This window comes from Rhincodon typus, chromosome 6 (assembly GCF_021869965.1).
Source record: "Rhincodon typus isolate 14 chromosome 6, sRhiTyp1.1, whole genome shotgun sequence".
NCBI classification, from domain to species: Eukaryota; Metazoa; Chordata; class Chondrichthyes; order Orectolobiformes; family Rhincodontidae; genus Rhincodon; species Rhincodon typus.
In genome coordinates, this window is record NC_063337.1 from 35457861 (window position 1) to 35473449 (window position 15589).

Below are 15589 nucleotides of genomic sequence, written 5' to 3' on the forward strand. Positions count from 1 at the left end.
ATAACTGTTTTACATTAGTTTGAAAGAGTGAAGTGTGGTTCCGAGGTTAGTATTTTAAACTTAAAGGCAATTACGCGGGCATGAAAGCAGAGCTGGCTTAAAGTGAACTGTCAAATTAGCTTAAAAGGATTTGTTAGTTGAGGTACCTTGGCAGACATTTAAACACATGTTCAGAGTACATATAACAGGTACATTCCAACAAGATATAAGAAGCGTACCCACCATCTATGGTTAACTAAAAATTTTGAAGATCGTGGTGAACTTAAGTTAAGATCATACAATTACACAAAGATGGATGAGAGGTCAGAACATTGGACAGAATATTAAAAAAACACAAAATGCCTTAAAAATTAAGGAGGGAAAGATTGGAGTACAAGAGAAAGCTCACTAGAAATATAAAAATCGCTCCGAAGAGCTTCTACATGCATGAATGTTGTATTCTGGTTGGCAAGAGACAATGAGTGTGCTGTAGGGATCAGTGCTGAGGCCTCAACCTTTCAGAATTTATGTAAGTGACTTCAACTAAGGGGCCAAAAAATGCTAAATTTTCTATTAATGTGGGTAAGTAGGAATTAAAATTGTGAAGCGAGCATTAAGAAGCCATAATGGGAGAGAATGGGTAAAGATCTAGAAAATAGGCTATATTGTGGGAAGAAGTGGAGTTGTCCATTTTGGCAGGAAGAGGCATGTTATCTAAATGGTGAGAGATTGCAGAGCTCTGAGACGCAGAGGGATTTAGGTGTTCAAGTTCCTGAGTTACAAAAGATTAGTATGTAGGTACAAGTAATTAGGAAAGCTAATAGAATGTCATCTTTTGATGCAAGGGATACTGAATATAAAAGTGCGGAAGTCTATGACTCATTTATACAGTACAGAAAGTCTCTGATTTACAAATGCCCAACTTATGAACTTGCTTACGAATTCGAAGCCATACATAGTTTTAAAATGTAAAGAGCTGAATATGAGCATTTCCTGTACTTGTGAATGACTGCTTTCCATTGCGCATCAGCTTGTGCGCAGACTCCAGAATGAAACCCATTTGCATTCTGGTGTCCACTTGTAAAGGGTTATTGATGGGATCACATCAGGAGTAAACAGTATTGACGTCATTATTTAGGAAAGAGTGAAAGTGTGTTAGAAGCAGTTCCAAGAAGCCTTATAGACTAGTACCTGGAATTGGCCTGTTGCCTTACGAGGGAAGATTTGATAAACTAGATTTGTACTCACTGGAGTTTAGAAGAGTAGTTGACTTAGTTGAAACATGCAAGTTTCTGAAACACGGTGATACGGTGACATTGAAAAGATGTTTTCTCTTGTCGAAGAATTTAGAACTAGAGTAAAGAAACACCCATTTAAGAAGAAGTGAGGCTTTGGAACTTCTTTTCTCTTTCTGTGAAGGCAATAGAAGTAGAGTCTTTCAGTATTTTTAAGGCAAAGGTAAATAGGTTTTGGATGAACAAAGAGGTGAAAAGTATAAATGTAAATGAGAATGTGGAGTCATCCGACCCCCATGATTTTATTAAATGGCAGTGTAGGCTCGAGAGGCTGAGTTGTCTACTCGTGCTTTTAATATCTATGTTCCTGTGTGACAATTTAAGGCAATCAGCAAAAGGAAGTAATGGCACCATAAGGAAAACATTTTTATGCAGACAGTTCTTTTAGAGTCATAGAGTAATCCAGCAGGGAAACGAGCCCTTCGGCCCAAATTGGTCCATGCTGACCATGTGCCCACTCACTAGTTCCAATTGTACCTATCCAAATATTTTTTAAATGTTGCTATTGTATATCCCTCAACCACTCTCTGACAGCCCATTCTGTATATGCACCACTCTGCGTGAAGAAGTTGCCACTCGGGTCTTGCTTAAATCTTTTCTTAAATCTTTTCCCTCTCACCTTAAACCTGTGCCCTCTAGTTTTCAATTCCCAATGCCCAGGAAAAAGACTATATGCATTCATCCTATCTATCAGCCTCTCATAATTTTATACACCTCAATAAGGTCACCCCTCATTCTGCTACATTCCAAGGAATAAAGTCAATCCTGGCCAACCTCTCCCTACAACTCAGGCCTACTGGTCCTGGCAATATCTTTGTAAATCTTCTTTGCACACTTTCCAGGTTAACTATGTCTTTCCTATAATGGGTGACCACAACCGTAGACAATACTGCAAGTGCAGCCTCACCAACAACTTACACAACTGTAACATAACATTGTAACTCCTATACTCAATGTGGAGCTGGAGGAACACAGCAGGCCAGGCAGCATCAGAGGAGCAGGAAAGTTGACGTTTCAGGTCAGGACCCTTCTTCAGAAATTCTCCAGCTCCACACTGTGTTATCTCTGACTCTAGCATCTACAGTTCTCACTATCTCCTATACTCAGTGCCTTCACCGAAGCAGGCCAGCGGTTGCCAGGTGTAGGATGACAAATAATAGATGTAACATGCTGTGGGTAGGGTGCAAGGTAAATGATGTAGTATTTAGGGTTGATAAGGGAAATTGGGTCCGGTTTGATGGGGCTGATCGGACCAGGTCTGGTAGCGGTCTGGAGAAGGTTCACTTTAATGGATACTGTGTATGGAGGGTTTGTCTTGTGTGGGCAGATTTAGTAGTTTGGCCCTGTCCTCTTTGAAAGATAGCAGAATGAGAGATGACCCTGACTGAAACATACAAGATTCTTGGAGGACTTAATACTGTAGATGTATGAAATTTGGTCGTAGACTATCCCATGAGGAAAAACAAAGGGCGTAATCTGAGTTTAAGGGGTCACCCATTTAAAACAGATGAGAAGGAAGTATTTCTGAAGGTTGTGAATCTGTGGAGCTCGTTACGACATTGGACTTTTGAGGCTGAGTCATGAACTATATTCAAGGCTGAAATGGACAGATTTTTAATCAGTAATGGAATCAAGGGGAAAAAGCAGGAAAGGATTTGAGAATTATCAAATCAGTCATAATCTCTTTGAATGATGGAGCAAATTCTGAATAGGCTACTTCTGGTCCTATGTTTTATGGCCTTATGCTCTTATGTATCCACAACACATTGTTATAGAAAACTGTCCCAAATGCAATCTATGAATTCTTCCTAAATATCCTTGATCAATGTAATGCCATTTTTTTTATCTGTTGCACCATGCAATTACTGCTAGAAGACCTATAGACTACTCCTACCAATGCCATATTCCCTTTTTATTCCTTACCTCACCCAAATGGGTTCTACATCTTCTGATCCAAGATCGTTTCTTGCTATCATACTTATTCCACCCTGTGCTAGCAGTGCAACCCATCTACCCTTTCCTTCCTGTCTGTCCTTCACAGGTCTCGTATCCCTGAATATTTAGTTTCCAGCTTTGACTTTGTAACCGTACCTTTAACTATAATTAAGATATTATAGAAAGCATCAAAAATGATGAAAAGATTTTGTTCTGAGTCACTTTGACAATGGCACCTGATAAGAATCTCGCTCTGTATCAGATTTGGTGCTTTTGAATCATCCATCTGCAACAAATCATTTCTCTATACATTGAGCTGGATATTCTGCATATTTAAATTATCAAATGGTAGTCTGCGTTAATGATGTGGTGTGTTTTATTTTTTGTACTAAAATCACACAAAACATCAACTGAGACAGTACCAATATTTTCATTCTTTGTTAAGGAATTTATCCATCAACCACCTCCCCTTCAACTTTTGTGAACCCGATTCTTGAATGACTCATTGAAGCACGCTTCCAAAGGCCAAACCTTCCCACTGCACAGTGTGGTATCTGAAAATATTGAAATTCGTGGGCATTTCATTCATTTTGGTGATTAATATTGCTTTGAGTGCTGTTTCATGACATAGTTGAAAACTGATCATTTTGGCTTTAAGGCCTGTTGAAAGTCTGTGTAATCTTCTGCCACAAAACTAGACATTTTTGTCCTGTAAAGCAGCTATGCCAAGTAACTGTTGTTTGGGAATTTTTGCGAGACTGCTTGATTTAGGCCACTGAAAAGAAAATGTCTGTAGATTTTTTTATATGTGTGTGTGTATTATAATATAAATGTATACATAGATAATATTTATATGTATTGCACTTATGGTGGTGATATACGTTTCTGACAATTTTCCATGACCCATTTTGATACATTCTTTAATATCAGACCACTGGCTTGTCCCTTAACCCATGTGCACCATCTACAAGATGCATTGCAGTATCTCATGGAGACTTCTCTGATATCACCTGCTAAATCCATGACCTCAACCAGCGAGAAGGATAATACCACCAACTGCAAGTCACACACCAACCTGACTTGGAACTGTAATGCCATTCTTTTTCATCGTCACTGGATTAAAATCCTGGAATTCTTTTCTAACAGCACTATGGATGTCCCAAGGACTGCAGCAGTTCAAGAAGATAGCTCACCTCCACCTTCACCAGGGCGGTCAATGATGTGAAATATATACTGGCCTAGCAATACTCCCCTCCCATGAATGAATTTTTTTAAAAAAAATTAGTTTTCAGCATTTTCTTTATGTTGAATTTTTTTTTCCATTCTTGCACCAGCTTTTCATGAACATTGAATTCCCTCGCTGCAACACAGTTATTGGACGAGTTTGCAAGTTTGGTGACTTTTAGCTCAAGCCAGCTTCGTGCTTCATTCTTTATGCTTGAAATTCCCATTCCTGATTATCATTTGTCATGCTCATTTCTTTGTTGAGACTTCATAGTGATTGTTACAGTTGAGTACTTTACTAGGCCATTTTCAGAGGAATTGAGAGTCCACATTACTGTAGCTCTGGAGTCATATGTAAGCCAGACCAGGCCTGGTCTGGATAGAAGATTTCCTTCCCTGAAGGATATGAGTAAACCAGCTGGGTGTTCCCCAACAATCAGCAGTAGTTTCATGGTTATAATTAGATATTGTATTGAATTCAAATTCATCTGCCTTGATGGGATTTGCACCCAGTCTCCAGAACATTAGCTGAGTTTCTGGATTAATAGTCTAGCAGTAATACCACTAGGCCATCACCTCCTGTTTCACTGAGGAAGTAGCTGAAGGTGGTTGTACCAAGGACAATGCCCTAAAAGATCTCCTGTGGTGATATCCTGGGACTGAGATGATTGACCTCTGAGAACCACAGCCATCATACTTTGTGATAGATTAAACTTCCCCTGATTTCCACTGAGTCTGTTTTTCCTATGGCCCTTTGATGCCATTGATAGTCAAATCTGTCTTAATGTCAAGGGTAGTCACTCACACCTCACCTCTAGAGTTTAGTTGGTTTGTCCCGGTTTGGAGCAAGGAGATAATGAGGTCAGGAACTAAGTGATTCTTGTGTAACCCAAACCGAATGACAGTGACGAGGTTGGTTGTTACTGAGGAAGAGCCACTTGATATCACTGTCAACGACTCCTTCCATCACATTGCAGACACAAGACGTGAAAAGAAAGATTTGGAATTAACATTTTTTTTTATTGATGCAGAAGTGATCTGTGAACACGCTATGAACAAATGTTGATTACTGGTAATTTTTTTAATAACATTTCTTTCAGCAAGAAGGATTTGGGATATACTCTGAATATTGCAACAATCATCCCAGTGCATGTGTTGAACTCGCCAATCTAATGAAACAAAGCAAATATCGACATTTTTTTGAAGCCTGTCGACTGCTTCAACAGATGATTGATATCGCCATTGATGGCTTTCTTCTTACGCCAGTCCAGAAGATCTGTAAATATCCACTACAGCTTGCTGAGTTGCTCAAATACACTACCCCTGATCACAGGTATGAGAACTTGAAACATATTAAATTTATTAAACATGCAGACTGTGAAAAATGTAAATGAGGCATTTTCTTTTCCTCCCATTGCTTCAGTTTCCCTTGTGACCAAGTATCATCCTTGACTGAGATTTGTATAATCTAAATGTAATAGAACAGCTTTCAGCACAAACAGTTGTGCTTAAACTGCTTTATTGGGGCATTTTTTATGCTGATGATCAAAGATTGCTTTGTATTGTGTATCTGCACCTTGTTTTAGGGCAAAGAGCCTTTTTTAAAATTCACTATTTGAGATTTTGATAAATTTCACTGCTTGGTTATACAGGGTGGTCATGTTCCAGTTTTTCCTTGAACACTAATTATTTCCTATACTTAGACATTTTACTGAAGGTTCTGAAGAGGGTCACCAGACCCGAAACGTTAACTCTGTTTTTTCCTTCACAGATGCTGCCAGACCTGCTGAGCTTTTCCAGCAAATTTGTTTTTGTTCCTGATTTACAGCATCTGCAGTTCTTTCGGTTTTTATTTTATTGAAGGTGTTGTTTGGATCACAGCTAGTTCTGCACTAAATGAAATTGGGTCTTTCTGAAAAGAAAATACTGTGTTACGGTGCACATTGTGTTGAATTTGGGATTTAGCTTAGGTGGTTATGGAAATAAATGTGTTGAAGCCCACTAACTCTTTGAGATTGTGGGAGAGAGCATAAAAAGTAAGGGATGGAGCTAGCTTCACTTTGGGGAGGAAACAGAAAACAACAGGCAAAATACATTGTCTACTCAATGTTATTGGAGCAACTCGGAGAGCTTTACTTCTGACAATTTGAGTACTCTAGTGACAGAAGCCACAAAATAAAGAAAATGTCTCCTGTCTCAGAAGCAAATGTAAAATCTACCCAAAATTGAAAACCATTTTTAATCAATCTTGTTGATAACTTTATTTCCTGAATGCTTTGACCAAGGATACTGTTCCTTAAGAACATTTGGAGCAGAGGAACAGGAATAGGCCATTCAGCCCCTTAGGCTGTTCTACTATTCAGCACGATCATGGCTGAATTGTGGTCTAATTCCATATGCTTGCCTTGGGCCCGTGTTCCTTGATACTGTTACTTAGTAGAAGTTGGTCTGTCTCAGATTTAAATTTAACAAGTTACCATCAACAGCCATTTGAGGAAGAGTTCTAACCTTCCACTGCTGTTTGTTTGTAGACATGTTTTCTAACATTCCTGCTAAATGGCCTGGGCTTAATTCTTAAACTATGCCCCCCTGGTTTTAGAAGCTTCAACAAAATGAATAGTTTATCTTTATCTACCCAGTCTTTCCCCGTTAATATACTGAAGATCTTGATTAGAACACCCTTTTAACCTTTTAATTTCTGGGGAATAAAGGCCTAATTGGTCTAATGTTCCCTCATAACTTAAACTCTGAACTCCAGGCAGCATCCTTATAAACTTCATCCAGAGCCAAAACATCCTTCCTAAGGTGTGGTGCCCAGATATACACTCTGTACTCTAGTTGGGGTCTAACCAGCGTTTTGTATAACTACAGTAAACACCTGCATCCCTATACTCCAGTCCTTCAGATATTAAGGCCAGCATTCCATTAGCTACCTTGACTATTTTCTGCACCTGCATTGGTATGTGATATTAACATTGAATGCTGGTGAACTATTTTTATCATGGCTACATTGCACCTGTGCCACTTCCCACCTTTGCCCAATAATCGCAAATGCATTTTTCCAATGGTAGTCACAAGTTGTCAGTCAGGAATGATAACCTTGGTCAGTTACTCATTACTCTGAACTGGGACACAGATCAAATGTAGTAAACCAACTGACACTAAGATCAATTAAACTCAGGACAAGATGGAATTTTTTACATCTCATTAACTCAGCTGGTCACAGATTTAACCATGAGCTATGTAGTTTAAAATAACTTCTCAGCAATTTAGAATATGCAAATATTTTACATCTCATATAGAACAGAAGCTTTGTTTGAATAAACACACCACAGACGATACATAGCTAATTATGGTTGGAAGTTTCAAAGAAAGATGTAAGTAGGTTCTTTTTGTTTCCTGCTATATGTTACACAGTTCTAACTGCCATCAGGCTTCAAAAATAAATGGTGATATGATCCCAACTCATGTAATTATTGGACAGGTCAGATACCAGATTGAAATCTGGCTTGATGGACTGCCTTTTTTAAAATTTCTAACAGTTAGTTCACTAAAACACAGTGTACAATAATGCAAATTTTGGTTTAACAATAAAACAGAAGTTTATTACGTAAAAGAAATAGATAGAGCAAACCAAACTATTTACACGTAACACAAGTTTAAAGATTTCAAAGCACATGGTGAAATCCTGTTTGAGTAGGACTCACTGGGATAGCATGCTGGAAGTTGAGCCCCACTACTTATTCCCAGAGTTGTCACCAAAAGTTGAAAATTTTATAAAGTAGGCAAAATTGCTCAAATTACCTGACTTTCAGACCCAGCTTCATAGAAAGCATGGAAAAGTTTTCTGTACTGAACAACAATGACTATTTCATTGCAAGTAATTTGATTCTAGCTACAGGTAATTTTCTTATAAATAGTCAGCATACAACAAGATGAACTACAACTCTTAATACCTTTATGAGCACCCCCTTTTTGATACACAGATGCGCAGGCACGTGGAAACAGACACTGGTAATAGGTTTTGGGCAGAGGGTAAAATCTGGAAAGACAGTTCAGTCGTCTGTGTTCCTTGGCAGCACTCCTCTAATTTTCTTTCCAGCTGCTTTAGGCCTCTGAGGTCTGTACACATCAGCGTCTTCCAGAACCAGAAGTCAGTGCTGCAATCAATGTGCCAACACAGATTGCCATGTATAGAACCTTAGAGTGACTGTGCAGCCTTGCAACTTAGAGGAAACATTGTTCCCAGGTTCTTTCGCTGAGATGTTCCATATGACTCTTCTGCTGGCCAGCATGTAGCTTCACTCATTTCTTCAGGAGCTCCCATTGATTGTTAGTTCACTTATAAAAGGTTTCTGATCTATCAATTAAAAATCAATGCTTGCAACAACTATTGCAGGAAATATAATCTGGTTTTCTTCAGGCTTACAGTCAGTTTTGATTGCAGAGAAGACCACTCCTGAACTGGGGAAGAGCTGAATCCTTCTCCCTCTCTGAAACTTGTTCTCAGATCCAAGCTTAGTTACCTGAGAACCAATCACAGTTGTTGGCAGGGAAAAGATCTGTGTGATTAATAACTGGTCTCTAGTCCATAGACTGACCAACTTCTTGTTGCCGACAAAAAATGGATCTGTACAATCATTCATCTCCAAATCATCTGCAACTCAGGCTTTAATTACTGTTTGCTCAAACGGTTGTTTACATGATGCTGGGCATGGTGTCAGGTTACTTGCTTTCAAAACATATAGCCATCCTTTCAAAGTCTGGTTTTATAAAGCTCTGTGTGATTTCAATCCATGGTTTTAAAAGCTGCAAAAATAAAAAGATACAGTCTTTACAATACATTCCTGTTAATCCCAAAACATTGCTTTACAGTACTCACAACAAAGAGAATTCCCTTCTCTATCATCTTTTATCAGGCTTGATATAATGGTGGCTTAAATTGCCTGTCTTGAGAATGTGATAGCTTCTTCCTCAAGTCTTCATACAACGGAGTCTAAATTTTCTTAGTTTCATATAACCCTTCAGAATTTTCACCAACCTCTTCTGGTCTGGAACTTTCAAACTAAACTCCTTACTCTGAAATAACTTATTTCCTAACAGTTCTCAATATCCCCCTGGAGCAACTGTCTTAGACATTCAACTTCAGTCAAGATTTTTGCAAACTCTGAAACCAAGGAACTTTCTTCAAGTCAGGAATCTTTACTCTAAGCCAAATCATCTTACATAAAATCAGCCCCCACACCATTGTCAATCTGCCCCTTTGAATAGTGTCTCGTAATCTTGCACGGCTAAAACCAAGGCAGTTGTACGTACAGCTTTCATATTTTCAATGATACTTTGATAGTCTGTGTCCATTCTGATTTTCTGTCTTCAACAAATTTGTTAAAGGTGCAAAGACAGTACTAAAGTTTTCGAACAAGTTTGTAATAAAATCCATTCATGCTAACCTAATACAAAATTTCACATATCCTATTCTTGGGGCAATTTAAAAAAAAGCCAGTCCTTTCACTTCTCTAGGTGCTACGTGGCCTTGGTCGATAATCTGGCCCAAATGATTCCTTTGCTTAGGCAAATTCACTCTTAGCCAATTTTGTAACTAGGTAGCATGTTTTTTTAGCAGATCAAGTCGCTCATTCAAGTGGTGTAAATGTTCTTCCCGGGCTAAAACAATCAAATCATCAATGTAAAGAACAGTTACATCATCCTTCAATTACTTATTCGTTTATTGGCTATTGGCTGAATGTAGCTTGTGCATTTTTCATTCCAACCAGTGTTGCAAAAGTCAATATTTCTTTGGTTATATCATCAACGGAATTCTTTGGTATTCTTTTAGCAAGTCAGTTTTTGTGACATATAATGCACGTCCAATTTGTTCCATATAACACTCCAATCTTGGAATAGGATATGAATTTGTGACCCATCGCTATTTGGCACCATCATAATAGGTGAGTTCCTGATACTATGATTGAGTTCAATGGCGTCATTATCTGTCATTAACTTAGTCTTTTCCCTCACATGAGTTAGTCTTGCTGGGTTGAATCTGTAACATTGTTGTTTTATGGGTAACGCATGCCTCACAATAACATCATGAACAGCTCAAACTCTTTTTCTCCTGACATGTTCCCATAAATTGATTTATTATTCTGTATTAGCCTTTCTAAGTCACTTTGAAAGTTTTCTGAAAGATGAAACGTGGTACTTTCTAACCTTTTCTAAACACTGTTTTTTTGAAACTGATTGTTGGAATTACAACTTCAGAATTTTCAATTTCTAATCCATGCTCAATTGTTCAGATATTTCTATTTAACTCTGTACTTCTCCCCCTCCTTAGTACTTTCTAAGGAAATATGTTCAGTTTATAGTACTGCTATAGTTTTATTATCCATTTCCTTTCCTGATTTTCCTTTTTCCCCTTTTATTGCAAACTGCCTCCCATTCAAAATCCAGCAGGTCAGTCATCTCGGCTCCAGGATATCTCTGCAGGAGTTCCTCAGGGTAGTGTCCTAGGCCCAGCCATCTTTAGCTGCTTCGTCAATGACCTTCCCTCCATCCTAAGGTCAGAAGTGGGGATGTTCGCTGATGATTGCACAATGTTCAGCACTATTTGCAACTCCTCAGATACTGTCCAAATGCATAAAGATCTGGACAATTGACGTTTCGGGTCAGGATCCTTTTTCAGAAATTCGGGTTCCGACCCGAAACGTCAACTTTCCTGCTCCCCTGATGCTGTGTTCCTCCAGCTCCACACTGCGTTGTCTTTGACTCCAGCATCTGCAGTTCTTGCTATCTCTAAGATCTGGACAATATCTGGGCTTGGGCTGAGAAGTGGAAAGTAACATTCATGCCACACACATGCCAGGCTATGACTATCACCAATAAAAGACTATCTAAACACCGCCCCTTGACATTCAATGGTGTTACCATCACTGAATCCCCCACTATCAATGCCCTGGGAGTTATCATTGATCAAAAGCTCAACTGGACTCACCACGTAAGCGCACTGGCTACAAGAGCAGGTAAGAGGCTAGGAATGCTGCGGCGAGTAACTCCCCCTCCTGACTCCTGAAAGCCTGACCACCATCAACAAGACATAAGTCAGGAATGTAATGGAATACTCCCCACTTGCCTGGATGAGTGCAGTCCCAGTAACACTCAAGAAGCTTGACACCATCCAGGACCAAGCAGCCCGCATCCACTCCCTCCACCACCAGTGCTCAGTAGCAATTCACCAAAGATCCTCAGACAGCACCTTCCAAACCCACACCCATTTCCATTTTGAAGGACAAGGGCAGCAGATATATGGGAACACCACTACTTTCAAGTTCCCCTCCAAGCCACTCACCATCGTGACGTTCCTTCACTGTTGCTGGGTCCAAATCCCTCCCTAACGGCATTGTGGGTCAACCCACATCAGGTGGACTGCAGTGGCTCAAGAAGGCAGCTCACCACCTCCTCTTCAAGGGCATCTAGGGACAGGCATAAATGCTGGCCAGCCAGTGATACCCACATCCCACAAAAAATAATTTTTAAAAAATTGACTTTGATTTGTTGAATCTTATTACAGTAGAAGCATGTTAACTTTAATATCACTTTTTGGTTCTAACCTTTCTGCATTTGGACAGACTTTTCTCTAAAAATAAACCTCTTACGTCCTCCTTTTGCTCTAATCTGTTTCATTGCCAGTTCACGTTCTCTAATATCCTTGACATGCCACTAGCCAAAGAAACAGTCGCCACATTACTAGAGGAAACATCAACGCAGACCAGCAGCTCCATCAGCAAGGACAACGTACTTGTATTACTAGACCTATGTCTCACCACACACTTTGTCTTTAATGGTCAAATTTACAAACAGATCAACGGTACACCAATGGGGTCACCCATCTCAGAACTCATCGCAGAAGCAGTCATGCAAAGACTAGAACACACCACCCTCCCCAACATTCAACCTAAACTGTGGATTCGGTATGTAGACACATTTTGTCATTTTTAAACGCAACAAATTAGAAGAGACCCACCACCTCATCAACAGCGTATTCACAGGGATTAAATTCACGAGGGAAGAAGAAAACAACAAACAATTTCCGTTTCTGGATGTTAAACGGGGATTGACAAACGGGGAGTTCCAAACCTCAGTAAGCAGAAAAGCAACCCATACAGATCAAATCCTCAACTTCCACAGCAACCACGCCAACCATCCACAAACAAAGCTGCATTAGGACACTTTTAGGACACACAGTTAAACGAGCAAGGATACACTGCAACACTCCAGAACGACGCCGGGAAGAGGAAGAACACTTATACAAGATCCTTGCTTTAAACTGATACCTGCAACTTCATCCACAGATGCCTACAAAGCAGACAACAACAGGAGGACACGGTACACCCTAACACACTGGCCACACTGCCCTGCATCAAGAACATATCAGAGCTGACAACGAGACTCCTAAGACCACTAGGAATCATGGTGGCCCACAAGCCCACAGCCACTCTATGATAAACACTTACAAGGATTAAAGACCCCATTCCCACAACATGCAGAACGAACATGGTTTACCAAATAACATGCAACGACTGCCACAAACATTACATCAGACAGACAGGAAGGAATCTAGCCACCAGAATACATGGACATCAGCTAGCAGCAAAACGGCACAACAAACTCTCCTTAATATCTGTACATTCAGATAATAAAGGCCATCAATTTAACTGGGACAAAGTAACTGTAGTAGCCCAAGCCAAACATAGACACACACAGGAATTCCTAGAGGCGTGGTTTTCCACCCATACTTCAATCAACAAACATATAGAATTGGACCCCATATATAAACCCATACAGATCAAAACCAGAAATGACAGTACTCGCCATAACGGACCAGACAGTATAAATCCCAAGCGGAGTAGAATAACATCGATTCATCAGGGGCTCCACTGATGATGTCACCTAGCATGGTGACGAAATGTCTGAACAAAAACAAGCCAGCTCAGCGAGCAAATCAACGACAACATCCATATTTGGTTGCAGTTTACTTAAGTCCAACTCCCTTTTCATTTCTATCTGATTTTTTTTCCCCCTCCTTTCTTTATCTCGGTCTCTATTTTTCTCTTTCTAAATTTCCATTGTCCTCTTTTTTCCTTTTCCTCCTTTTTCCATTTCAATTTTTTTTTAAACTCTTGTGTCTCTGTTTTTCTCTCTAATTCAAGTTCTTTCATTTCTCTTTCTCGAAGTCCAGTCTTAACATTTCTAACTATGCCATAGCTAATTCCAAATGATACCTGATTTTAGGTTTCCTTTTTTATCAATTTGAATGTATGTTAGTCAGTTGAAGCATCTAATCCTTATGAGAGCCGGTTTTTATTCTACCTTCAATTTATCTGCTAGCGGTCTTGGTTTAGCTTTAGTCAAAGATTTCAAAAAATCCACCATATCTTCCATTTCCAGAACATTCTTAGCAATGCAAATCCATCTTCAAATTCCATGCAATAAGCTTCACTTCAATACAGCCTTTTATATCCAGAGTCACCACCTGATATTTTTTTTAAAAAAAAAAGATAGATCCCTCTGAAATCCAGTGAATTCAAATCCTAGATGAGCTCACAATTGTTATGATCCCAGCTAATACTATTACGGAACAGGTAAGATTGAATTCTGGCTTGATAGATTTCTTTTTGGTCTTGTGGTGAAACACAAGCACACATTACTGCAGATTTGGTTTTGGCAATAAAACGGAAGTATAATATGCAAAAAAAATTGAATAAACTATTCACATATAAGACAAGTTTAAAGATTTTCAAGCATACAGTAAAGTACAAACCCTTTAATCCCAACAGCATTTCTTTATAGTACTCACATCAGAAAGAATTCCCTTCTTCATCACTTTAATTTAGTGGTGGCTTCAGTTCCCAGTCTAAAATCCGATAACCTCTTTCTTAGGTTTTGATACAACTGAGTTTAAACCTTCTCAGCTTCACCTTACCCACTTCTGGTTTTGAATTTTCAAGCTATACTCTTTACACCAAAGGGAGCTATTTCTTAACAGGTCCACAATGTCTCCCTGCTCAGCAATAGTTGTCCTACGCACGCAGCTTCAGACAAGACTTTTGTAAACCCTGAAACCGAAGGCCTTTCTTCAAGCTGTGGGTGTTTCACTAAATCAAAAATAAATTCGTGATTCTTCTACCTGAAACATAATGTTAGTTTATAAAACCCTGCCAACGGAAGCAAAGTCCCATTACTAACTAGGCCCTTCTCTTTAATGTTTTCAAAATAAATGATCATAGCTACCGAAATAGTGACAAGTTAATCGCCAAAGTGCTTTAATCACACTCAGACCAGATTTCACATGCCACTGTTTCAAAATCCAAACTCTCAAATAAATATTATAAAAATAAATATAAATCACTCTCCTTACAGCACTATTTCAAACTCTGTTTTGAGAAACTAATTTTATTATAACATAATCTTGTATCTGTCTTGATTGATATTTGCTGGTTCTCTTGTTCTAAATTGTATTTGGTTTAATTCTAGAAACATTAACGAAATCTGTAACTATTCCACAGTGATTATGAAAATATCAGAGCCGCATATGAAGCAATGAAGAATGTAGCACATCTGATTAATGAACGCAAAAGACGACTAGAAAGTATAGACAAGATTGCTCAATGGCAAGTGTCCATTGTAAACTGGGAGGTTCGTATTGTATTTCTGACTTGTAATTCAATTGCTTTGATTTATAAATCTTTATAATATTTCTGTTTGTCTTTTGACAAGCAAACTCAAAACTACTTGCTGAGATTTGCTGTCATTTACTTCAAATCCTACCAGAAATATATTACCCCAGATAAGGCAATGAGAAATATCTGTTATATTCCTCAATTTCTTTTTTCATATAATACTGCATGCAAAGATGTAAAATTACCAGTACTAAAGTAAACCCTTTGGCAAAATTTGAAAAGACACAGAACTCAAATACAGTTCATGCTATCGCATAAAGCAAGGAAAATCAATCACATGTTTTTGCAGTGTGTTATGGTACAATGACACTTGCACATTTTGTCTTAATATGACCTTAGATTTTTAAAATTCCGATTCATAAATATGTATTGAAAAACTTGCATTGAAGCCATTTATTTATCCAAGTACCCCAGTGTCTG

General features: G+C 38.8%; 1 protein-coding gene across 1 annotated transcript in view; it reads left to right on the forward strand.

Moving 5' to 3' along the window:
- Positions 1–15589, forward strand: part of LOC109917764 — a 222244-nt gene that overhangs the window by 195343 nt on the left and 11312 nt on the right. Inside the window, exons 6-7 of the mRNA XM_048597929.1 lie at positions 5534–5766; positions 14996–15125. Coding sequence (XP_048453886.1) covers positions 5534–5766; positions 14996–15125 — 363 coding nt within the window. The remainder of the gene's footprint in view (positions 1–5533; positions 5767–14995; positions 15126–15589) is intronic.